Source organism: Camelus bactrianus, chromosome 33 (assembly GCF_048773025.1).
Source record: "Camelus bactrianus isolate YW-2024 breed Bactrian camel chromosome 33, ASM4877302v1, whole genome shotgun sequence".
NCBI classification, from domain to species: domain Eukaryota; kingdom Metazoa; phylum Chordata; class Mammalia; order Artiodactyla; family Camelidae; genus Camelus; species Camelus bactrianus.
Window position 1 is genome coordinate 7,992,652 of NC_133571.1, and position 24,870 is coordinate 8,017,521.

Consider the following 24,870-nt stretch of genomic DNA (forward strand, 5'->3'; position numbering starts at 1 on the left):
TACCCTCAAGGAGAGCTCAAAACCACCTCTTAAAGCAATATTTGTCTTAAACTTACTCTCCTTCTCAACAACCAAGAAACCTAAAGCAAAGCCATTCCTCCACCCTCCTGCTCTCACCTGAAAACCTTTCCCTACCCTCACGCCCCACCTCCACCATATACACCCTCCATGTTCCCATCCCTCTTCTGGCCCTCCGATTCGGCCCCACCCGCTCTGATGTTTCTTTCCTTCCCCGATCCTCCACCCACTACCTCGCTGAGCCCCAGGCCTTGAGACTCTGTGGCCTAGCCGTAAATCTGGCCAAAGCTGAGAACACCAAACAAAGGAGCAACTGTGGGAACTGACAGCTCAAGGTCTCTGGCATTGGTTCTGCCCTTGGAGGGGCTGGCAGGGCTGGTCTTGTCTCAGGGCACCTCATACATCTCAAGATGACAGCGGGCAGTGCTTCCTCCAAAAGCACCTGCCTGAAGGTGGCTCAGCAGGACTGCTGCCCCATGGAGGCAGTGAGCACTGGGGAGATGGGGCCTTCTCCAAGAAGGAAACATGGCAGAGAGGAAAACTCTGGGCCCCAGATTTGGCAACACTCGGCATCAAATATTATCTTTAAAATCTCTATAATTCCCTCCCCAAAAGGAACAGAAATGGAAAAAGAAATGAGAAAGGGAGAAGAAGGGAGGGAGGGAGGGTAAGAGACGGGACGGGAAGAAGATAGAGAGGGAAAGAGGAAAGGGGGAAGGAAGGCAGGAAGGGAGGGAGGAAGGAAAGAAGGAAGGAAGGAAGCTGGCTTATGATTCTAGTCTGGGGTAGAAAGTGTAGCTATGAAATGGCTACTCCAAACAGATACGAATCTGAGGCTCAATCCCAAGCTCATTTTTTTTAATTGAAGTATAATCAGTTTACAACGCTGTGTCAGTTTCTGGTGTACAGCACAGTGCTTCAGTCAGACATGGATATGCACATATTCATTTCAAATCTCGAGCTCCCAGTTTATGCCTCCCCACCCCGCTGCCCCTTGGTGACCGTGAGTTTGTTTTCTATGTCTGTGAGTCTGTTTCTGTTTTATATATAAGTTCATTGTCTTCTTTTTTTTTTTTTTTTTAAGATTCTATATATGAGTGATATCACCAGGCTTATTTTTAAATCCCAGTTTCAGGGAATAGGACTGTCGGGTGGGAGCCAGCCCTAAAAGCCTTCCACAGAAAGCGTGTGGTTAAGTGTGTAGGTGTCGCTTTCCTCCTCCTCCAAAAGCAGCTTGTCGATGGTCATGGAACTGATGGCCCTCCTGGGGTCTTCCATGTCCTGAAGGACCGGCTCCGGAAAAGAGATGGGGAGCTGGACAAACTGGGGCCCAGGCAGGGCTGGGGCTGGAGGCTGGTACTGCAGGGTGGAGGCGGGCAGCGTGGACAGGGGCTGAGGCCACGGGAAGTAGGTGAGGGGGGCCTGGTGCTCTGGGCCCTCCAGCTGGGGCCCCACTGCAGGCGTGGCAGCACTTCTGGCCTGCGACGGGGGAGACACAGGAAGGTTAGCAGCCCCAGCGTGCCCACTGCCCACCCTTTTCTGCTGTCTCACTCCAGAGGGCTCCCCCTCCCCCTGCTCAAAGTCTCCCCACCAGGGAGAAGCCACACAAACTCCTGTCACCCACTAGCTATAAGTCCCTGCTCATGCACTTCCCCATCTGAGGTCCCTGTTTTCTCATCTGTAAAAGAGATTACACAGAGCACTGACATCATATAGGGCTGAGCAAATTAGAGAGGCTTTTCTGTTTTATTGAATATAAAATTTGCACCCTGATTTCAGAGATAATAAAATGTGTGTTGTGGGGAGGATGTCAATCTTAAAATCTGTGAAAATACAACACATTAAACAACAGGCCCGTCACACAGCATAGCAGCTGCATCACAAGGTGGCCACTACCGTGCCCAGACACAGGCTGGCCTGGCCATTCTCCCCAGTTCTCTGCAAGCAGTACCTCTCACCTGCACAGCAACCACCCTACAAGTCCCAGGAGAGCCTGTGAGAGAGCCAGGGCCTGGATTCTTACTATCTTCTACCGCTGAGGAAGCAAGTGGAAGAGGAAGTCTCTGCATGGGATGATGTGTGAGAGGCCAAAACTTCCCCCTCCCCGCCTGCCTCCCCATCATATCTCTGCCAGTTGCCAATGTGTCTTGAGAGCAAACTGAGTTATTTTGGGAAGAGCTTATTTCAACTTTTTGGGACCTCGTTGCAATGCAGATTCTGGGACGGGAGGTCTGGTCGGGCCTGGATTCTGCATGTCTAATCGAATCCCAGGTGATGCCAACGTGGCTGGTCCAGGGACCACAGTTTGAGTAGCAAGACCTTAGGGTATTTTTCTATAGAATGATAGAGCCAGAAAGGGTCTCAAAGGATTTCCATTCTCCCAACAAAGCCTTATTATTTCAAAAATCCAATTGGAAATCCAACATTTTTGAGTCATCAACCTGTGCAGGTCAACTGTAGCTTCAGGTTTCTCAGCTCAGGGATAGAATTACATCAACTGGTCATAACAGGCCTTCTCTGCTGCTGAGCAGGAGTGCCGATGGGTAGCCCTAACCAGCTTTGATGAGTTAATTTACAAAAGGGCAAAACAAACTAATCGCTTCTTAATAGATAGAGTTTGTTTGCTACACGGAAACTTTCACAACAAGAGGTGGGACTGAAGCAAGGATAAATAATGACAGGAATTGCTGGTCGTGAAGTGGTGGGGAGCCATTGTGTCCTCCTCTCCCCAACCCCACCCCAGGACCCTGATCGGAAGTAAGAGGCCTGAGAGAGGTGCTGAATTAACCCCTTCTTCTCCACCACCATTCAGGCCCCACACATGGTCTGCTGAGCAGCCAGATGGGCGTGGAATGGGAGGGCTCCTGCAGGCCAGGCTGGGACGATGCTGGAGAAGCAGGTGCATCAGGCTGACACGGGACCTTGGGGAGAGGACTTGGGGAAGCAAGCCAACTCCATCGTCAAGTGTGGGCTCTGCTCACGGGGCCCCACTCCACCTCCCACAGCCCCCCTCGGACTGGAGCTGGATACAGCTGTAACTGCAGCCTCCTCTCCTCTGAACACCTGGGGGATTCCCATTCCTTTGGCCAAACAGGCACCATGCAGGAAAAACTATTTCTCTTCCTTCCTCCATTCCCTCAGGGAGCAGGCCATTCCTTTCCTATCCGGCACTCGAAGGCAGCCCTTGGCTAATGTTGCTCGCCTACTTTGAGACGATCATAATAACAAGCATTTATCGAGTGCTTTCTGGGACTCACGCTAAAGCCCAGGGACTGTTCTAAGCCCTCTGCGTGCATCATGCTGTTGATCCTGATCTCAGCCCTCTTGTGAGTATTCCCATTTTGCAGATGAGATATTGAGACTCACAGAACTAAGTCACTCAGCTCAGGGTCACATAGCTTGCAAGTGAAGGGGCAGAGATTTGAACCCAGGCCATCTGACACTCAAAACATGACCCTGGAGGTGACTCTATCAAAAGTAGTTTTCTGAAAATTTGTGTCTCCTGTTGCTCAGCCTAGAAATTTTCTGGTAAATCCCAGTGTTAAGTGGAAAAATCACCCCCTAAATCATCTGAGTAGGAAGGAGACACTGGCTCTGGCAAGAGACCCCACGTAGAGATCTCACTTGCCCCCCCATTCCACTCAATAAAAAGAGACTCATGACTGAGACTCAGTGCTTACAGGGCAGTGGGGGAGACTTAGGGCAGAGAGGCAGGAGGACGTGCCAACCCCGAGGAGCACCAGCATGACAAAGGAGGCTACACGCCTTTTCCGTGGAAGATATTTTAAGTTATTGGAAATGAAAGCAGACCTCCCTGAAGGACAAGGTGGGCTTAGATGACCTGACTATCCTGGAAATCAACAGCAAGGAAGGTTAGGGGTCAGGAGGTCAGCTCAAGTTCTAAAGGGTGCCTTTGTGTGACATACCGTGACGTTGGTGATGAGTGGCTGGGAGGCATAGGTCAGCACCGAGGAGGGCCCCACAACCGTGTAGCTGGGGCACACGGGCTGCACATACATGTCAGCCGAGTAGGGGCAGCTGACAGCTTCATGGGACACATACTCGGTGTAGGGCGTCCATGGGGCCAGGGGCTGGAGGGTGGCCGGGGCGGGCTGGGAGAGCCAGCCGGCACACAGGGCCCCCTCCTCTGTCACCGTGGAAGCAGACATGTCCATGTCAAGGCAGGAAGGACCTGTGGGAAGAAGGAAATGACAGAGCTGCAGGTGCCACCCAGATGAGGGGCCTGGAGGAGGCCAGGGCTGGGGGGAGCTCTTACCTACTGTGGTGTAGGTGGCCAGGGGCTGATGGGGCAGCACCACCTGGAGGGGAGAAGTAAAGACCGGAATCAGGGTTCAGCTGTCTCCAGCTAGCCCTCTGCAGGAGGCCCACCCAGAAGGCCCCAGGGCAGGAGAGGACTGGGTTGAGGGGAAGCTCCCTTGTTAGAACCAAACACCTGCCCCATGTCCCAGCCATCACCACCTACACCTTCGAGGGGCTGGTGTTTCCGTTTAGCAAGAAGGCAGTGCACTTAGACAACTGGCAGCACCCTCTTCCCAGGGGAGCCCTCAATATGTGCCAGGAGGTGTGAGACACTTGTTCACTCGGGCCCTGGCAACAGCTGTGTCCAGTGGGCCAAGCTGGCCGGCCCATCATCCTTGTCTTGCTTCAATGGACCCCGACTTCTACCTTGGGTCCATCTCCAGCAGCCACGTCATGACAACGTGTGGCCTTCGTGCTGAGTATCCCATGGAGCAAGGATGTACCCTCCCACCTGACCCTTTTGCCCAAACACACACACACACGCACACACACACTCCAGCCACAGCGGCCCCCTCACCGCGGTCGGTGCCACCGGCGTCCCGCTGCTGGCATGGCCACGTTTCCGCCGCAGCAGCTCCTTCACCGGCTCCTTCACGCGCACCCCCTGGTACGGCCGGGGTGGGGCCGGGGCTTGCTCTGGAGCTGTGGCTGTGAAGACAGTGTCACTGGTACCCCGCTCCCTTCTCACCAGCCCCCGCCCAGGATGTCCGCTCTCCTCCAGCGTCTGCCTGCTCCCCTAAGTTGTGCCTGAACACACAGGACCACAGGAGACTTCCCAGGGTTCTTCTCCAGCATTGTCACTCCCTCTGCCCAAAACCTTCTATGGCTCCCCTCCACCCAGACGATTAAGGCCCAGGCACCTTAATCAAGAACTGAAAGTCCTCCCGAGTGTGGTCTCATTTCCCACCTCTTTGTACACTAACCACTGCCTAAAGCCTGACTCCGGCCAGAAGGTCTATCCAGCCTCCTCTACGTCTGTTTGTGTGTCTCACCTCCTCATCTCTACTTGCGCCTTCCTGTGGTCAGGATTCCTTCTCACTGTTCTCACCTTCTTGGCTCTTCTGCCCCAAGACTCCTGCAACCCTCTTAGCCAACCACAGCAGCCCACAGAATTTGCTTCATCCTCCGCCCCTTCAGCACTTCCAAACCAGTTAGCATTCATCCCAGGGGGCGGTAGAGGTCAGCAGGAGAGCAGGGACTCTGAGTCAGAACCAACAGGCTTCAAAACCTGCCCCTGCCACATTCTGGCTGTGTGATGCTGGGTAAGTTACTAAACTTCTCTGTGCTCCTTAAGGTGCAATTTCTTATTGAAGAGGTGTTGTAAGGAGTCCCTGACATAGCAAACGGGAAACCTGATATATGCTTAGTATAAAATCAGTAGCCATTCAATCAGTTTGTAATCTGCTATGTGATAAGTAGTAACCCTTTCGGATGTAAATTTCTTATACCACGAACTAGATTATCAACTTCTCACGGCAAATATTGGACATTATTTCTCTATATCTTCCCAAGTGGCATGTCCATAAGCTTAGTAAGGCATTGGTTGACTAATTGGTTGGATGATTATTCAAAATGTGCTTCCATTCATCCCCAATTCATCTCTCCTGGACCCTTAGAATGGGCTGCAGTGAGTGGTCCCCAGGTTCTCCTTGGCTCCCAGGATGTAGGACAAATACCCAATTGTGATCCATGTGCCCTGGGCCCAGAGTGTCCAGCCTTGGTGCTGAGAGAAGGTGCTCTCTGCCTTTTGTCGTCACTGCCGAGAAACCAAAGCAGCACAGGCTGGAACACAGGGCTTTCCCGGCCAGGAGAGCAAACCCAAAGCAGCGACCGCTGGACAGTGCCAACCTGCCCACCCAGACAGCCCACAGCCTGGGGCCTCGAGTCCGGGGAGCCCCGGTCAGCCAAGAGAGGCGCGTAGCACCGGGCCTTACGTCTCACACGGGGAGTCCGTTATCGCCCACTGATAAGGGCCCAGGGACCCGGGCTCTGTAACAAAAGCCCGGAAGCCTGGGTATCTATTAAACCCGGATCCGCAGAGCTGCCCTCCCTGAACTTTGCTCAGTAAATACCAGCTGATAAGACCCCAAGCCTGCCTAGCCCCAGCCCTCCATGCCCAGCCTGCCCCCAAAGCTCGAGCAGAGAGGGAGGGGGCAGAGGGCATCCCAGGAACAGAGGACACAGAGCCTGAGAACCTCAGACTCAAGTTCATCCACAGGGGCTTCCTAACCTGGCCAGGTAGCACAAGCCACCAGGGAGTGATGCCACATGCAGATGCCCAGGCCCTGCTCCTGGAGAGTCTGATTTGGGGGTCTGATACGTGCCCCTGCTTCTGTATTTATAAAAATCCCTCAGGTGATGCCGAAGCTCTGCTGATTCATCCCTGATCCCATACAAGAATCTCCCTCTAACATCCCAAGAGGAGACTAATTCTCCTCTTTCGAACGTCCTCCATTATAACAGGGGATCTCTACTGGTATTTATTCATTCTTTCAAATATCCCTGGGCACTAGGAATACAGCACGAGAAAGATGTGGCCCCAGCCCACATGCCTCTTGGAGTCTAGTGGAACAGATGAGCAATGAAACAGTCATAATTGGTGACATTCAGGCTGAAGCAGGAGTGTGTGGCAGAGACAGCCAGCCTGGCACCTGCGCCCTGAGACCCCCTGTGCACCATCACCATTGTTTAAGCAGCAGTGATAAAGGATTTAAGGACCAAAGATATTTGTATTCAAATCTGGGCCGCCAGTTTCTAGTGAAAAGGTCTCTGATGATTTATTTTACATCCCTGGGCCTCAGTCACCTCATCAGGAAAATGGGGATAACAATTCTCGTCTCAAATGGTGCTTGGGAAGATTAACTGAAATCACACATGGGAAGCTCCCAAAGATTCCCCTTCCCCTTCCTCCACTCCCTCCCACATTCCTCTGGAAAGCTGTAATGTCCTAAAGCTCTCCTCCTCCTGGACCTGCCTCATGGTGAAAAGCCCCATTTTTCTTGGCATTACCTTCTAATGAAACTCACCGTTCATAATCCATTTACAGCTTCCTCATCTATAAAATGAGGATCATCATGGTAGGTACTTGGGAAGGTAATTTGAGAATTACATGTAAATGCTTAGAATGGAGTGGCACCGAGGAGGCACTGAACAAGTGGGAGCTAAGAAAATTATCATTCGTAGTAGCAGTCATAGCTCTTTCCAGCATCTGAAGACAGACACCAGGTCCTTGGAGAGTCTGAATGAACATCCCATTCCTTTCACTATTTCTTAATGACATGTTTTGAATTTCTCTAACCTTCCTTCTGGCTGCCTCACTCCTGCACAAGTTCCATTTGCCACCTCCCCTTACGATGGGTGATGCCCAGCGGTGACCACAGACCCCCGATGTGGCCTGACGTGACAGAGAAAGGGCGCCTGGCCTCCAACACTCAACCTATGCTTGTCCCCAGTTGGGTTTCCAGCTATTTTTAGGCATAAAGTGCAGCCTGAGGCATCGTGCACTCAGGAGAAACTCGGGGGACAGGGCTACTTGGGGGTCCAAGCAGTGTGTCACACTCTTCAGCTGGGGGACAAGAAAGGCTCAATTGTACATGCACACATCACAGGCCAGATCAAAGACAGTTGCACGGCTAACCACCCCCCTCTGATTTGCATGTACACTTCTGGGGAAGGGCCCAGAGGACGCCGGATCCCACTCCCTCCCAGGAAGTGGACACATGGACCACCTGGCTGCCCAGGGGCCGGCTGGGCGCTTCCAGCATCTTGTCAAGCGAGAGCTTCCTGCCTCCTGTTGTTTTTGAATCAATGAACAAAGAGGCCTTGGGGAGGTGCTGTGAGCTGAGGTCATCACCCTCCGAGGTCTGGACTTGGAACTCACAGTGTCAACAGCTGTGCACTAGAACAGCCACCATATGGCGAGCAGTCTCTGAGTCCCCACCTCTTCCTATTGCAGTCACAAAACCCCCGCAGCTCCCAAGGATCTCCTGTCTGCCCACCACGAGTCCACGACCAGCTGCCGAGGAATCCTGTGAGGCAAGAGCGAGGGTCCTCCTGATGGTGTCTTTGCAGAGGGCCCACGAAAAATCAGAATCTGAAGCTTCAGGACAATTCCCACCGGAGCCCAACGGCCAAGTGCATTTGCAAAGTGAAAACTTGCAGTGGGTGCCTTTCACACCCACCTTTGTGAAGCAGCAATAAACATTATCGAACTCCACAGTAAACACTGGACTCCCTACCTCCGGGAGCATGAGAAATGAGCCCACACGTATAAATGTAAAAGAGGAAAAGAGGTTGGTCTGAAGTCAGGATTGCTTCGCCTTGGGTCTTCTAGAACCCTGAATACAACTGAACTAAAATATTTAAAAGAAAATTTCAGGATGATTAAAATAATTTCTTAAGATAATAATGATCAGTAAAAAAAGAGGTAAGAAAAATAAAAGAGGAGATCAAAAGAATAATACACAATCACAGAAGATGAAAGTTCAATTTCCCAAAGTAGAGTTGACCAGAGATTTTAATAGCCCCCTGATCAAATTGCAGCTCCAGGAAGACGCTCGCAAAGCCTAAAGCTTTCTCACCATTTATCTTGTGGTTTGAGGCCCTTTAAGTCTCCTGTGGGCATCCAAGTGTCCGTCACGGAGAAAAATCTTTCCACCTAAACACAGACCTCTTGACGCTCGTTGGCAATCTCCTTTTTTAGGCTGAGAAGTTCAGCCGAACTGTCTTTCCACCACAACAAGTCAGTCAGCGATGTTGTTTGGGAAAAAAGAAACAAAACTCATTTACAGAAAACCTATGATCTTGGCCCCAGTGAGGGCTTCCCTTTTCCAAAATGAGCAACGAAAAAAATCTGAAGGTATAAAAAGTCAGCAGAGGCTATTTCAGTTCCCCCTGCCACACACACGGACATGCTCTGCATCACAAAAATAAGTGTCCTGCAGCTGCTGTTCCACTGGAGAGCACAGACCATGACAGACGCAAGCCGAACGGTCACCTGAGACAGCGCTCTGGCTGTGTGTGGGCACTGCGCTTGCTTGGCACCGAGCTTGGGAAAGCATAGGAGTCCACTGATTTAAATAAACGTGGCCCTTGGTTCCTTGATGAAGGTATAATCAACATGACCGAAGAAATATGCAAAACTGTCATCACTTGTTTATTTAATGACTCCATGCAAACCATGTTCACACCATCGGGAGAAAGCAACCCAGCTAAGGCTTAGGAGGTAGGTCTTAGTGGATCCAACACCCAGGCATCTCCCTGGGGCAGCCTCGAGAGAGCCCTCTTCAGGTAGGCATTACCTAGAACGGCCCCCAAGACAGTCTTGCAAGAAAACTCCTCTCCCACTTGGTGTCCTGTTAGAGGTTTCCCATGAGCCACCAGGGCCAGGCAGTCATTTGGACACGAGTTGCGGCTGCTGCCCTAAGGGCTGGGCTCTAAGGTAGACTCCAGGGTGAACCTACATCTCCATCATCAGGGAACCAGGAAGAGGAGCCCATCCCACGCATCTTAACGATCTAGCTCCTGAAAGTGATTTCCATTTCCAACGACGGGATGAACCTTGAGGCTGCAGCCGCACAAGGTCCTTTTGAAAGATCAAGCTTTCCTGGCCTGGAAGGACACGTAACACATTATCAATAGCTCCAAATAACCACAGTAAATGTGCTTCTCTTTTGCTGCTGAATGCTCAGTGTTATTTAAAAAATAAATTAAAAAGACCCACTAAGGATAAATACAAGTAATTTTCTCTTTGCTCATAGCAAAACTAAACAAATCATTGAACAATAGGAATTCAAGCCTAGGGTTAACAAACTTGTCCTAGCTCCTAACAAAGTCACAAAAGTTGCTAACACTTTTCACTGTAACATAAAGAAGCTTGTTTGTGTTCTTGACCTAAAATAGTTAAGGACTCCCAGGAAGTTAGCACGGCTCAGCTAAAGGATTATTCACATCCTTCACTGAAACTCTACTGCAAGAGTTTTTTTATGAAGGTCTGAGTCAAACTTTTTCAATGTGTTCTTTGCATTCATGGACAATGGCTGATTTTTTTCCAAACAGGAAGAAAGAACTTGGGTTTTGGCCAAAGATTGGACTTGACACGCTACAGAAAGGCTTTCCCACCCAATTTACACTAAATTGGCGTTTACTTTTTTTTTTTTAACATAGGTCAACAAAAAGATCCCATATGCATGTAAATGTGGATTTTCTGTTTGCTAATGTGTGAGCTGAGAGACCTTGCAGCCAGGAAATATCAACCTGTCACTCACATGTTCTAGCAATCTGCAGAACACTCAGGGCGGGCAGAGGAGAAAAAAAATCAAAGGACAATGAAAAGATGGTTTTAAAGGTGTACAGAAGATATGGGAAAGTGGAGCCTCCACTGAACAGGGATTTGGTGTTGCTTATAAGGCTGCCCAACAGGATTAAGTCTTGATGTCTTCCTGTGAAGACTGGGGTGCCTCTGGCAGGAGACCTCAGAGATGCCAGCCCCATGTCTGTGGTCTGGTCCATTCACTCACAGCCCACTCTCATCCATAAGCGCCTGCCTGAGGTGTCCCACCCTGCAGCTCAGGGTTACCTGGGGTGTCCTCAAAGTTCTGGGTGTCACACCTGATGGCCTTGGGTAGAGTCGCCCACCAGGCCTCCTGATTCCCTCCTCACAGGCACTGCCCCCAGCCAGAGCTCTCAGCACCACGCATGCATCCGCCTCCCGCCAGACCTCCCACAGAACAAGCAGGGTGAGGGAGGCTCTTGGATTCCGCTCCCTACTCCCAGAGACGGTGTCAGTGCAGGGCCTCTTCTTTGGGGAGACTCAGGTATGTTGAATGAATAGCTGCTGAAGGTCTGTGTGTTTCCCAGTCACGATCATAACTCCCAGGAACTCAGAAACAACCACGCGCTCACCTTTGCAAGATGCCGTGTGGCGCACAGAGACTTTGACACACCTGATTTCATGTGAGGCCTCACCACAACTTCTGAAATAGGCAGAAGAGGTCTTTCTCTCACCCTTCTTTTCACTGATGAAGAAAGTGATGCTCAGAGGTGTTAAGTGACTTGCCCAAGGGCCATGCTTGTACACAGCGGTGCTGTCAACTAAACTGATTGCAAAGGCATTTACTTCCGCCTCACATCCTGCCTCCTCCCTGCGCAGGCAAATCCCGCTTATTTCTCTGGGTGACACTGGAGGCCAATCTTCAAAGGGTCCCCTGCTCAGTTCTGACCCTCCTTCCTCCAGGCTGGGGGTCTGGCTTGCCCCACCCCAACCCAGTCTCCCTCGATTGCCAATTCCCGCAAGAAATGACGCCTCCCAGCCGAGAAGGGAGGGAGACGTCCATGAGAAGCTTACCAGCAGTCTGCTCACATGAGGGGTGACGAGAACTGAGAGACCCAAACAATTCCCCGCAAAGTTTTATTTTTGGTATTTTCGACTGAAATGACAGCGGAGAGGTCCACCTGAGAAACCAGCTGCATCTGCCCGCCTTTTACAGAAACTGGGGTCACTAGAGCAGAAAGGGGTCCCGTCTCAGACATCACGTCCCAGGGTGGGAACAAGAGGAGGAGACCCCCGGCAGAGCATTCATTGAACAAGTCCTTGCTGAGCAGAGGAAACCACATCTCCGCCATCACGGAGCTTACAGTCTAGTCTAGGAGGACGTAGACTTAATCGAATAATGGCACAAGCAAACCTGGAGTTACAAACTGTGACGGAGCTGGATCTGCCTCAGAGTGGAAGCATCCTGGCTTGTTTGGCTGGTTCTCACCCTCGCTTGATTCAATGGGACTTGAATGAGCAGCAAGTCGGGGGCCCCTGTCTAAGAAGCTGGATAAAGAGGAGGGTGCAGGAGGCATGACTGTTCTGCCTCCAGTGCAGGGAGACTGCTCTGCAGTCAGGCTCAGCCCATACCTTGAATGTAAGCCTTGCCCAACATATAACAAATTGGCCCCAGATGTTCGAGATCCTTGCCCAGCCTAGAGACCCTGCATGGACCCCAAAGATATTTCACTTCTCCCGTCTTGGCCAATCAGCCCACTAGAGGAAGAGCAGTCCAAAGAATTTAGATTCCAGGATGGAAATCCGCTGACTTTAGACGTTCTAGACTGAGTCTCAAGTCTAACTTTCTGAGATTCATACTTGCAGGGGCTTCTGAGTCAGGCTACAGCTGCTCTCAATGAAGTCAGAGACCATCTCCTTCTAATGGTGGGCGCATTTCAGCTGGGAAGGGAAGAAGCATTTAACGCAACCCTGAAATGCTTGGCATTGAACGTGGTATATGATGTTGTTTGGGACTCAGACAGAACTAGTCTGGAAAACCTACTACACAGTTCATCACCATGTGACACTTGGCAAATCCTTTGACTTGTGTGTGACTCCATTTCTCCATTTGTTAAATGAGCATCATAATCTCCACCTCAAGGGATTATCGTGATGATTGAAATTAACACAAACACCTAGTATGTAATAGGTTTTCAAGAAATGGCTGTTTCTCCTTTAATCTCAGCCCAAATCTGTGACCCCTCACTCATCAGAGAAGTAGCCCTGGTACCGTGACCCTGACTTGCCCTGATCCTGCAGGGTCCTGATACTGAGACTGTCTGTCCCTGACACACCCAGAGCCTTGTACTTGCAGCAAAGCCCATCTCAGCCTGCCTTCACTGTATTCCCAGAAGCCATCCCTCAGGCCCTTGGAGCTGATGTCCCCAAGCAGCAGAAAGGACATGCTTAGGAGACAGGGAGGCCAATGATGCTGCAGAGAGACTGGCCAAAGGCCTCATTTGCAAACAGAACCAGCCTGGACAGGAGATATCACAATTCTGGCCTTGCCCTCTTGTGAAGATTTCATGAACTGAGCAGAAGGACTTCTTTCTTCCAAAGCCACCAGAGGATGAGGTTTGCGGTAGATTGGAGATTTTTAAGGACTCTAGGAAGAAGTACCTTGGAGATTTTCTGAGTGGCAGACAGAGTAAGATGGTGTGCCTTGTCCTGACCTCAGATGTGGCCTCTAAAGGAAACTGTATGTATTTCCACAAGGACAGGGGTGCAGCCACTTCAAAGCTAGGAGCACATATCACGTATGGGATGGAAACATGGCAGTGCACAAAGGGAGGGCTCTTTAGTGATCAGAGAGGGGAGTTTTACCACCTGATAGAGGAAGACAGACTTCTCGCTGACATATTGGGCATTGCCTCAGCTTTACTGAGAGCAGTAGGGGTCAAAATGGGAGAAGAAAGGACTTAACACTCAGAGCACAAGAACATACCAGGAGTGAACTGACCGAAGGTGCCCACCCAAATTCTACAGCAGGGCAGCACCAGAGTGAGGAGACGGAGCAGAGGAGATAGACTATCTTCCCTCACTAGATTAAGACCCACAGCCTCAACCTAGAGTTGCCATTCTGATCTAGAACAGGAAAAACCGATGCAGCTGGAGGGGAGGACATTCAATTGTTTCTTCCTTGATTTAAGCAATATCTCATTTGGGATTTTCCAGACCAAAGAGATTCTTATTAAAGAAAGAAACTTTCCCTGATACCTTCAGGTAGGGACCACTTCCTTGGAGGAAGGATTCTTCAGACCCAGCGTCAGTTATATATTTAGGGTCAGACCCCACTGCCCAAGCCTCAAGACTCGTGGTGGTCTGGGGTACAGCCTACGGGAGTGAAGGTAGCCTTAATACTCGATTCATGATGTGAGATATAACTGTCAGTCAAACTAAGCCTTTTTGTTGAGTCTCTGGTTTACTAACCAATGGTCTCATGATGGGGGTGGGAGGAATCCCCTGTGAAGGACGCCAAAGAAGTTCTTAGACTAGCAAGCCTGGGAAATCTTTGAGGATTAGATCCCCTTCCTTATTCACAAGATACCGACATAGACTGAAAACATGACTTCCACAGCTTCAAAGCTCATGGAGACCAAGACAACCCGGGTCACCTTGACTGACTTCTCTCCAAGCCTGAGGTCCTTACCCCCAGAAGAGTTTAAACCAAGGACCTGTGACCAGCTATCAGGATTCTTGCTGAAGGAATAGAGGATTGGTCCAGGTCAGGGTTGTCAGGCTCTGATCTAAAGAATAGAGTGAAGATGCCTATAAAGGGAATTTTTTGCCAATAAAGGGAAGGAAGCAGGGGAATCTGGGGGCAAATAAGCAATCAGAGGTCCAAGATCCTCCCCAAATGGCTCCCTTTTGATTTTTGTATCACAGTTCCGCAGTAGATTTGGTTTGAATAGAGGGGTTTGTGACAAAAAAGTTGTAAACACCAGCCTAGATATCCTTGGATTTTCTTCCCATCACTAATACCTTATGTCCTAAGATGCCTCTTCATTCCCCAGAATCTAAGCAAGAAGTCTGATTACCGTGCATTCTTCAGGCTGCGCACCCAAAACCATGTGTGCTCCTCCCTGAGCCCATTTTCCCGTCCCTTCTGCTGAAGATAATTTATTTCATTGATTGACTTCCCTAGCTGGAAATAATCCCATCATTGGGTGGACACAGGCTTGCATGAGACAGTGAGTGAGTGGTTGGTTTTCCTTCTACACCTTTCTTTCCTAAGTTGCTTTCGTCCGGCATTAAAACTTGCTTCTGTTTTCAACTTTCTTACCTCCCTTTTTCCTTTCTTTTCTATCTCCCCAGCATTTTTCAGTCTTGGAAATTTGCCGCAATTTTGGTCCTCTTTTCCTCTTCCAATTAAATGTATGATTCTTTCTAGAGGATTCAAAAGTAATTCAGCATTTCTTAAGTGTGGTCAAATCCTTTTCGGTCCCAACACCTGGTCTGAGAATGACTCTGGTTTATCATTCTTTGGCTACCTGCTCTTCCCAGAAAGTGATACTAACGAAACCATTACTAAGAAAAGGAGGCAGCACATTGCTGTTTCAGTTTTCAGTATCACTTGTGCTATTTCTTGCTTACTTCAAACTAGATTATAACATCCAACCTTGCGAATTTCAAAAAAACAAACACAAGTTTGCCTGTCAGGACAAGCCTGCCGCCATCCCACCTTCTGAGGTTGGCTGGAAACTGTGGCCCGAGTTCCAGATTTGGTCACAGAATGGCCAGCTTCACCGTCAGCGTCAGCCCTGATCACTCACCCCGCCCCACCGTGAGTGACAAGACAAAATGTGCATCCTGCTATTTCACAAGAAATGCAGAACTCAGAGGGCATACAAATTACAACCTAGAATTAGTTGCATCAACTTTGCCCTCAGAGGTGGTGTGAGAGAGAACAGGAAAATAATAATAGTAACTAATAGTTATTGAGTGTTGACTTAATGCCAAGCCCAGTAGGAAACACTTACCACAACCCTGTGAAGGACCACATTCCCACTGTGCTTATAAGGAAACAGCAGCAGGGGGCTTGCCAGCATCATACAGACCAGTGAGGCATAAACCTAGGATTCAAACCCACATCTGCCTGCCCCAGAGGCTAAGCTTTAAACCACTCAAGGGAAAGAAAGAGCAGAGATGTCACTTTCTAATTCAAAATAATCCCCATACTTTGCTTGCCAGACTTCATCTACATACACACACAGGCGCTCGCGCACAGACAGACACACACACACACACACACACACACACACACACATATAAAGGAATAGCCTGACTCTTCTAAAATCTCAACAGTTCAGAATGAAGGACGTGCCAAGGAGGCAAAAGCCTTGGCTCCCACCACAGGCTGACACCCGGGGCTCTCCAGAAAACAGATGGGCTCTGTTATCTCAGGCAGTTCGAGGTCCCTCCCTCCGCCTTTGAACCCTCCATTGCAGCTAAAGTATGAAGTGCAGGAGGTAAAAGAGCAACTTCATTTCCTTCAATAAGGAAAAGCTGAGACACACGCCTCAAAAATGAGTTTTCACAGTGTGAACAGACAGCTGCCCACTGGTGCACTGCATTATGTCCTCTGTGATTTACCTAATGCGCCAGAGCATCTTCCTCGGCCCTGTGCGTGAGCCGGGCACCGAGCTGAGCAAGATGACACTCAGGGTGCATTACTAATTTCATCTTTAAGCTTCAGTTTTCTCAGCTGGGAAACTGAGCTTAAAACAGAACCTGCTGCCATGTGCAGCAACATGGCTGGACCTAGAGATGGTCATATTGAGTGAAGTAAGTCAGACAGAGACAAATATCATAGGATGTCCCTTATATGTGCAATCTAAAAAAAGATACAAGTTCTGTTTACAAACCAAAAACAGACTCACAGACATAGAAAACAAACTATGGTTACCAACAGGGAAAGGGCAGAGAGGGATAAATTAGGGGTTGGGGGTTCACAGACACACATTACTACATATAAAATAAATCAGTAACAAGGACTCACTGTATAGCACAGGGAACTATATTCAATTTCTTGTAATAACATATAGTAGAAAAGAATCGAAAAAGAAAATAAATATATGTATGTATATGTACCACTGAATTGCTTTGCTGTACACCTGAAACTAACATCGTAAATCAACTACATTTCAATAAAAAAAAAAAATACCAGAACCTACCTCCTGGAGTTTGTATGAGGATTAAACGAGATAATACATTCAAAGTGTGACAAAGACTGGCGGTTGCCACACCCAACACCTGCCCTCTCCTTCCTTACTGTCAACTCCTACATTTGAGGGGAGGGGGGAGCAATGCATCCAGCTAAATAGTGTCATAGAATGACACTATTCTCTCTTAAAGTTAGGAGTGGCCATTAGACATCAGCAGAAGTTGTGTGTTGGTGTGGAGGGGCAATGATAGAGAAGCATGATGTTTTTGCCTTTCCATTTTCTTCTTCCTTGTCTGAAATGCAGATGTGATGGCTGGAGCCACAGCAGCATTTATGAAGCAACTTTGAGGACAGGGTCACATGCCAAGGACTGTACATCAGAAAGACAGAAGGAGCCTGAGACATTGTTGGAACTGTGGAGCCTCCATACAGCCCTGCAGATGACTATGGACTTCTTTTGTGTGAGAGAAAGTATACCGCTGTCTTATTTAAATCCAGGTTTCTTCTGATCTCTTCAGTAACAACCAAATGTCATCCAGACTGATCCAACAGAGCACTTAGTATACTGCATGGCTCCAGATAAGCTCTCAACACCCCATAGCTGATTTGTGTCCCTCTGAAAAAGATTGAACATGCTCGGCTCATAGGAGTGTAAAGGCCAAAAATACATCAGAAGCCATCAATGTCAGCTTCCTGTCAGTAGTTCTCAGCTTGACTGCACAATAGAATCACCAGGGATGCATTTGAAAATACGTATTTATTTTTTATAAGCGCTCGTGAAGTCTCCGCGATTGGAGCTGGAAAAGGATTTCAGTCAAGTTCAGTCTCCTTGCCCTCAGCCAGCAAAAGAGAAGTCCCATTTTAAAGGCAGAGCACTTGAGACGCAGAGTGATTAGATGACTTGCCTAAGGCCCCACAACTTAATTACCCAGAGATCGGAAAGTAGAACCCATGCCTCCTGCCTGCAAGAATAACGCTTTGTCATAGCATCACATGACCAAGACAAGAGGGTTTCAGAAGAGGCCTCTTCAGCCTAGGCAAGCCCACTCTTGACAAACTGTTAGTCTACAAAAACAAGAAAACTACAACATTGCTAAGTATTTCGTGAAGCTGAAAATTCTGTTAATGATCATAATCAGTTACCCAATTGGTTTGATTGGCTCAAAGTGAAAAATTGGTGGACATCGTCATTTAGTGGGAAATAAATTACTTTAGGAAGAAGTCAGAGGAGAAAAAAAAAAAAAGTAACCCTAAGATCTTTACTTTGTAATGGGAAAATTTGAAAGCAAAAATGTACAAGACTTTTAAGTGAATTAAATGTCCAGATATTTAGCAAAGAAGTCTGGACAACTTTGGTTCTTTTTGGTTCCTCACTACAGGTTTGCAGCTTTGAATCAGAAGAGAGCTTTTGGGGGAGGGTATAGCTCAGTGGTAGAGTGTATGCCTATGGTGCATGAGGTCATGGGTTCAATCCCCAGCCCCTGCATTAAAATAATAATAATAACAATAATAATAATAATAATAATAATAATAAAGAAGAAGAAGAGAGCTTTCAAAACCTCTGACTCAGGAACTTTTGGGGTAAAGAGGGGGACAGGTTGGCTTTTTCCCTTAGTTAATATAGGGAGAAGAAAGTAAAGGGTCCACCTTGAAAACCATCGGCTTTTTTACTGATTAATCAGGATGCTTAGCAGATGGGTCATTTATTTCACCTCCTCCTGTGCATGTGAATTCATGAATGTCTTCTGGATCCTGCCATCCTTATCAACGAGAACCACTGAACCAATAAATACACTTAGTAAGAAGTAAAGGTGTTTATTAGTCTTACTAGTAAGCAAAGGCTGTAACACAGAATAGAAATATTAGAAGCAGTCCACAGACCTACATTACTTCTTGTTATAAGTTCACCCGAATTTTTGCAGGAAAGAGAGTTCCAACACTTGTATGTATATTACAGATGTTTCTTATCTTAACTTCACTTTTAACTGCCCTCAAAAAGTTGCCTATTTACTGGAATCTTGACGTAAGTGTAGAGTTCTAAGTTGGTGAGAATTTTGAGACCCTAGTTTATCTACTTGGTGAAACCCTGCTCTGTTCACGTAGTCTGAAAGCAAACATTCATGCCATAATAATTTGATAATAAGCATTGCCTGTTCTTAAGATGCCTCCCTGAGCACCACAGCAAAGAAACACCAAGGTCAAGCCCATGGGACATAAAGACAAGCAGTCAGTTCAAAGAAAATCAGTCAAGCCTGCCTTCTGTTACTGGGTAGATCTTTCCCTAACACAAGCAACAACCATAAAAAGCAGTTGTTCAATTCATTCATTTGCTAACAAGTGGTGTTGAGTTTAGGATACCCAGTTCCATTGCTTTTAAGGAAGAGGCCAAGCAAACCAAATTTCCACGTTGTGTAAACCATGTAACCAACGAACTGCAAGTTTTATCTCCCCTTGGCATCGGCGCTGTACAAATCTGATACCAAGTAACTTAGGAAAAAGAACACCTAAAGTATTACCCCGATCATTTTAGACCAGACGTGGGCAAATCTGGTCTGTAAAAGGCTGTGCAGTCCATATTTTAGGCTTTGCAGGGCAAATGGCCTCCGTGGCACCCGCTCAACCCTGCCATTGCCACAGACGCAGCCCCAGACAGTAGGTAAATGAGTAGACATAGCTGCGTTCCAATCCATTCTTATTTACGAAAACAGGTGATGGGACTGGTTTTGCACCCAGGCCAGAGTTGGCAGGCCCCTGATTTAGACCCTTGGGAAACTGTATATAAAGTCCCATCAATATTTTCAGGTGCCCGTTGAACTATTCTAATCAAAGTGTGGGGAAAGCTGAGAAGAAATTTGGTATAACCCTAATCACTCAAGATGGGCCCACAGGAGGTGTCAGGGCAGGAGGTGAGGGTGCTCTCTTACCATCATCGTTACTTCTCAGGAGGCTTGATGACACTTTTCCTATTCTCCACTTTAGTTCTGACAAAAACTTGTAAGGCAGGCATCAGAACCCCTATTTTCCAGATTTTCAAGAAGGTGAGAAGGTTAAATAATTAAGTTGCAGAACCAATTTTCAAACCCAGACCTGTCTCACTCCGTTGCACCTGCTACTTCCACGGAACCTTTTCTAGTTGACCTGAAGCAGTGCTTCTTGCTGAGATGGATGTGATTTTCTCACACCCACTGGAGACCTGCCTGCGGACCAAGTGAAGAGCCTGCGAATGGGGAGGTCAGGAAGCGGGATCTGCAGGGAGAGTGACTTCTTTATCCAGATGGCCACTCAAACAAATCTCAGATTCATGGTTGTGACTTGAAGATTTCCACCTCCACCTGCCAGCAGTTCTGAGCTAGTTTGAACCAAAGCCCATGCTCACGGTTACTCCACAAACAGGGGTCATGGGCCTGGTAGGGAGGAGGCACCATCTACAAAGTGAATGTTTTCTTAACCCTTTCCAGAACCCCAGAGTACAGTCATTTCAGCTCATGCCTCGAGGGTGTTTTCTGAAAAAAGAAAGTGTCTTTTCAGCACTCTTGGTGTCTGATTTCAAATTCTGCCCTTCCATCAGGTGATTCTAAGTGGGCTGACAACACTGCCCTGTTTTTACCGGTTTTCCCACAGGGTTTAGTCACCCAGGTGCCCTCAGTGCCCTAGACAAAGTCCTCACTTGGGGTAAGGGGGTGGGTCCAGTGCCCAGGGCCCTTCCTAATTTCCTTTAACGTGCCAAAGGGCAACTAAAGAGAATTTTGATTATGTGCATCTGAACACCTCAGTTATTCCACTGACAAATTTACAATGTGGTCTCCCCAAGGATGGAGTTTTGTTTCACCTGACTGACCTCCAGGGAATAAGCAGGAAACATGCCTCTAGCATCCCCTTAAAACAAAACAAAAAACCAAAAAAAAAAACTGTTAATCTCTCAGGAGGCATTAGAGGAGGAAAAATGCCATGTGCAACCAGGAGGAGGAAATATGGCAGCTCATGAACACAGGGAAGCAATCCAGATCTCAGACGCTGAGGCAAAACCAGAGCAGTCAACGTCATTTCAGTGGCATCTCAGCTTCCTTAAGGGGAGCCTTGGGAAATAAGTATCATTTTTTCACCCCATTTTACATATGAGAACCCTGGGGATCAAAAACAAGAAGAAAGGGGCTTGCTCTGAGTAGGTAGGAACCAAGATAGAATCCTTCCAAGGGCTCACATAAAACCCATCACCTGAGCTCTGAGTGTCAAAACATATAGTCACTCAGCAGAGACATTCATGCCCGTCTGCCAGCATTAATGCCCCGACAGGGCCGGCCACCTTTGGTCCCAAAGGTGAGGTTCTTGTTCTACCCTCCTTCAGGGAGCAGTGGCCACCCACCCATCCTAGAATATGTCTAGTTATCTTGCAAGGATTCCATTCCTCTCAAACCCAAATTAGAATTCATTTTTTTAATTAAAAAATAACTGCATCTGGCCAACATCAAAACAATCATGAGACTTCACAGTTTAAGTTTTGAGATCGTCCCTTCTCATTATACATTAACCCGCTCAATTCCAGAGAATTTACACAAGAGATGAAGGAAACAATGAACTGCTGATAAAGAGGCCGTGAGTTCTGTTTTAATCAGTGAAGGTATAAATTCAGAACTTTAAGGGCTCCAATAGAATATCTTCTGTAAAATAAATAAACACTCCCTAATTTATCTTTTTCCGTAAATCCAGTTTCTCTCATATTCACTTTGCTTGAAGTAGGGTGTACCTGAATTCATTACAAGGCATTTTAAAGACCTAAGCACCTTTAAAAGGACAAAGCAATTTCTTGGTGCCACCTCCCTCTCGGGGAAGTACAGAACTGAGCCCCAGGAAGGCTCAACCCTCATGAGGCCATTGAATTGGCTTTGCTGTTCTGAGAAAGGAATGTTGTAGATAATATTCGTGCGATTTCAGTTATTAATAACACAAGTCTCTGTTCAGTCCCACATAATGGAAAATAAAGTTCATGGTTGTTCCATCCAACTCCAGGGATAAACATTAAGGTGAAAGATAGACCCCGCTGCCCCCTTGTGTCCCCTTGCGTGGGGACACAGAAGCCCTGCCACAGGGTGGGGAGATGTGTGGCAGGAGACAAGACAGCCCAGCGAGTGAGGACAGGCTCCCAGCTCGGCAAAGCCAAGCTTCCACGCTGTTCCGATTCAGTCCCACGAACGTCACACCGTAGGCAGAAAGCTCGGTAACTCAGAGAAAAACAGGCCCACGGAACTGAACCCAGGCTAAAGAGTAGCTGTTTATAAAAATAAAGCCATTCATGTAAAGAACTCCACGGCGTCCCCCGCCCAACCCCAAGCCCAGATCACACTTGGCTTTTGTTTTGTGAATCATAAGCTGCCCTTTTCACCACGGTGATTCATGCAGGCGGCGGGGACAGGATGCGCTGTCCCACCTTGGAACACTAGTTCGTTCCCCTCCAGCCTGGAAAATCAGCATCACCTCTGACAGGTTGGTTTCTCCACCAGGCTCCATCTCGCCCACCTCAGCCCTCCCCGCCACCCTGGCCGGGGACCCAGACCCTGCCCATCCCCACCAGTATCTCCCCAGCTACAGGCTGGCTGGTGAACCCCGGGCCCTGCCGAGCTGACACGGCTCTGACAGCCGCGGCCGAACCACTTACGTTTTTGCCAGAGCATGGCCTGTGACAGGATGTTGCCTTTTCTCTTTGAAGCAGACAGTTTGGCTTCTTTAATGTGAGACCTGGGTGTGCTTGCCTCCAGTGTAGCCACTGTCTGCTCAGAGGCTGTTTCCTCAGCTTTTTAAAGGCGCGAGTTCCCGCTGCGGGGGCACAGCGTCATCACATCCTCCCACCCCGGGCACCGGTGCACTTCTTTTCCAGCAGGGCCGCCCGTCACCCCGTTGTGAGCACCCTCAGAGGCCCACCGGCTGCAGCCACTTCGCGCGCAGAGCCAGCCAGCTGCATCTGCACAACAACACGGCCCAGAAGGCCGCGGTCACTGGGACGTGGGCCCAGAGTGTGCGGGGCTGCGCGGGGTGTGCACAAGTGTGCGTGAGTGGGAACTCCGGGAGCATGTGTGTCGAGTCTTGGACCTCCCTGCACCTGGGATGGGTCCAAAGACCACCCCCCTGGAAAGCTCTGGGTTTTCTATGGTGCCCATTCGGGCCTCTCCATCACCAGGATGTCGGCCGGGCTCAGTCCGCCCTGGGCTCTGCTCAAGGGGAAATGCGGTTCCCAGGGGTCACTGGTTCTCAACACAGGAGGAAACACCTGTAGACTCTTCAAGCCTCACTAAACAATCTCCTCGGTCTTTTAATATTGCTTTTCTGTTTATTCCATTTTGAAACACGTTAGCCCCACCCCTTGACCCCCAGCCACCACCAAAATGGCAATTTTTCACCCTGCTTGAATAGGGGGAACAGTGGTTCTGATGGTCCATGTGCCCACGGAGAAGGAGGCCGACTCACTCAGGGAAGGAAGAAGAGGACCACCCTCCTCCACTGGAGCTGCTACCCAAGGAGAACTTGCAGGCACCGTGAGAACAGAGCCTTTCTCGGAGTGCCCACCGCCTGTCAGCCTGAAGCTTCTCCGTGGAAAAGCAAGGGGGTCACAATCTGCTAGCATCCAGGGCGTTAGGCTGCAGACGCCTTCCCAGTCTGGTTGCCTTCTGCCACCATGAACCTGAAGCCCACATGCTCAGGACCTAAGGACCCCATCAGTTTGGGGTCAAGACCCCAAGCAGGTCTGGGGTCTTGCTGCTCTGCCCTCCACACTGCCTCAGAGCCATCTCACACAGCCTACAACAAATCATGCCATTCTCCAGCTTAGAAAGGCTTTACCTCCTCCCTTCAGCCACAGAGCTGGAAGCAGAGAAGGCCCCTAGCCATCTCATCTTTGTCTGCCTTTCTGGGCTCATCACCACGGTGCCCCACCCCTGCCACGGATCCCCAGAGCCCGCTAAGCACGACTCTGCACCGTGCAGCTCTTTGCCTTTGGCATAGCTGTCCCTTCTTGCTAGGTTCCTCTTCTCCAATTCCTCACAGGAAAATCACCTCCCTATTTTTCAAGATCCAGCTCAAATAGCCCCTTTGTGGTGAGAAATATTCTGCCCTTCCCCCAACCTCCTAGCTCAGAAAGTATTTGCCCCTCTTTCCCCAGCTTCTGCAGCATTTAGTCTGTTCATCACATGACGGTGAATTGTTGCATGACTCTGTAGTTTCCTCAAGAAGGTTTCATCTTTGTCTCCCTCGTGCCCAACACAGGACCCAGAGCTCACGCACCTGTCCCTCAATGAAAGTTCATTCAATGAAGTGATGAGTGTAATGAATGACTGTCTCTAATGGGTTGTTGGTTCTAGGGCAGGTCTTGAGAAGAGATGTTGTCCACGCAACACGACTCCCTCAAAAAGCAGAGAAGTCTGTTTCCTGCCTGAGTTATGAGCCCTCAAGACAAAGCTTCTGGACTTTTTAGGACATGGGGGCTCCAGTCAGTGGCCTGGCAGGTAGCAGCATCCTTGGGCCTTGGGCCACACTGAGAAGTGTCCTCGGAAACAGGGACACATATGTCAGGCCTGGCTCAGTCGTAGGAGACAGGTTCCCATCAAGGCTCTGCCACTCACTGGCTGTGCCCCTGTAGCAAGTCACATAACTCTTCTGGGTCTCAGTTTCCTTGTTTATAAAATGAAGAAGCAGCTCTCCAACTGTCTCACAGGGTTCTCAGGAGGATGTGTGACCTCAATTGCCCTCTCTTGCATTGCTTTGGAGTTTGGGCATCTGTCTTACTTCTCCAAGTTCCATGAAATTGAGAACTTTTTCTCATCTTAGTCTCTCCCCACAGGCCTAGCATAATGATTTCCATAAAGTAATAATAAGATTAACTACTTATCGTGCACCAGGCTCCATGGGAAGCCTTAGCTACATTATCTAAACTAGTCACCATTTTGTTCAGAGACACAGACAAATGCTTAGGAAATTTAGTTTGCCCAGGATCATCAGGCTATTAGGTGATGGGCTCGGTCTAAGACACAAGTTCATCTGACAAGAGCTTTAAACCATTACATTAATA

The 24,870-nt window shown here is 48.7% G+C and overlaps 1 protein-coding gene and 1 non-coding gene across 2 annotated transcripts; one reads left to right on the top strand and one right to left on the bottom strand.

Moving 5' to 3' along the window:
- Window positions 1-859: 859 nt before the first annotated feature.
- Window positions 860-22,876, bottom strand: POU2AF1 (POU class 2 homeobox associating factor 1). The gene is made up of 5 exons (XM_010968898.3): window positions 22,468-22,876; window positions 4,856-4,986; window positions 4,295-4,337; window positions 3,945-4,210; window positions 860-1,497 (listed from the first exon to the last, which is right to left on the bottom strand). The coding sequence occupies exons 1-5, from the start codon at window positions 22,481-22,483 to the stop codon at window positions 1,183-1,185; spliced, it is 771 nt and encodes a 256-aa protein (XP_010967200.2). The 5' UTR covers window positions 22,484-22,876; the 3' UTR covers window positions 860-1,182.
- TRNAH-AUG (transfer RNA histidin (anticodon AUG)) lies at window positions 18,227-18,300 on the top strand. Its single transcript has one exon. It is a non-coding gene; the product is annotated as a tRNA-His (tRNA).
- Window positions 22,877-24,870: the final 1,994 nt, after the last annotated feature.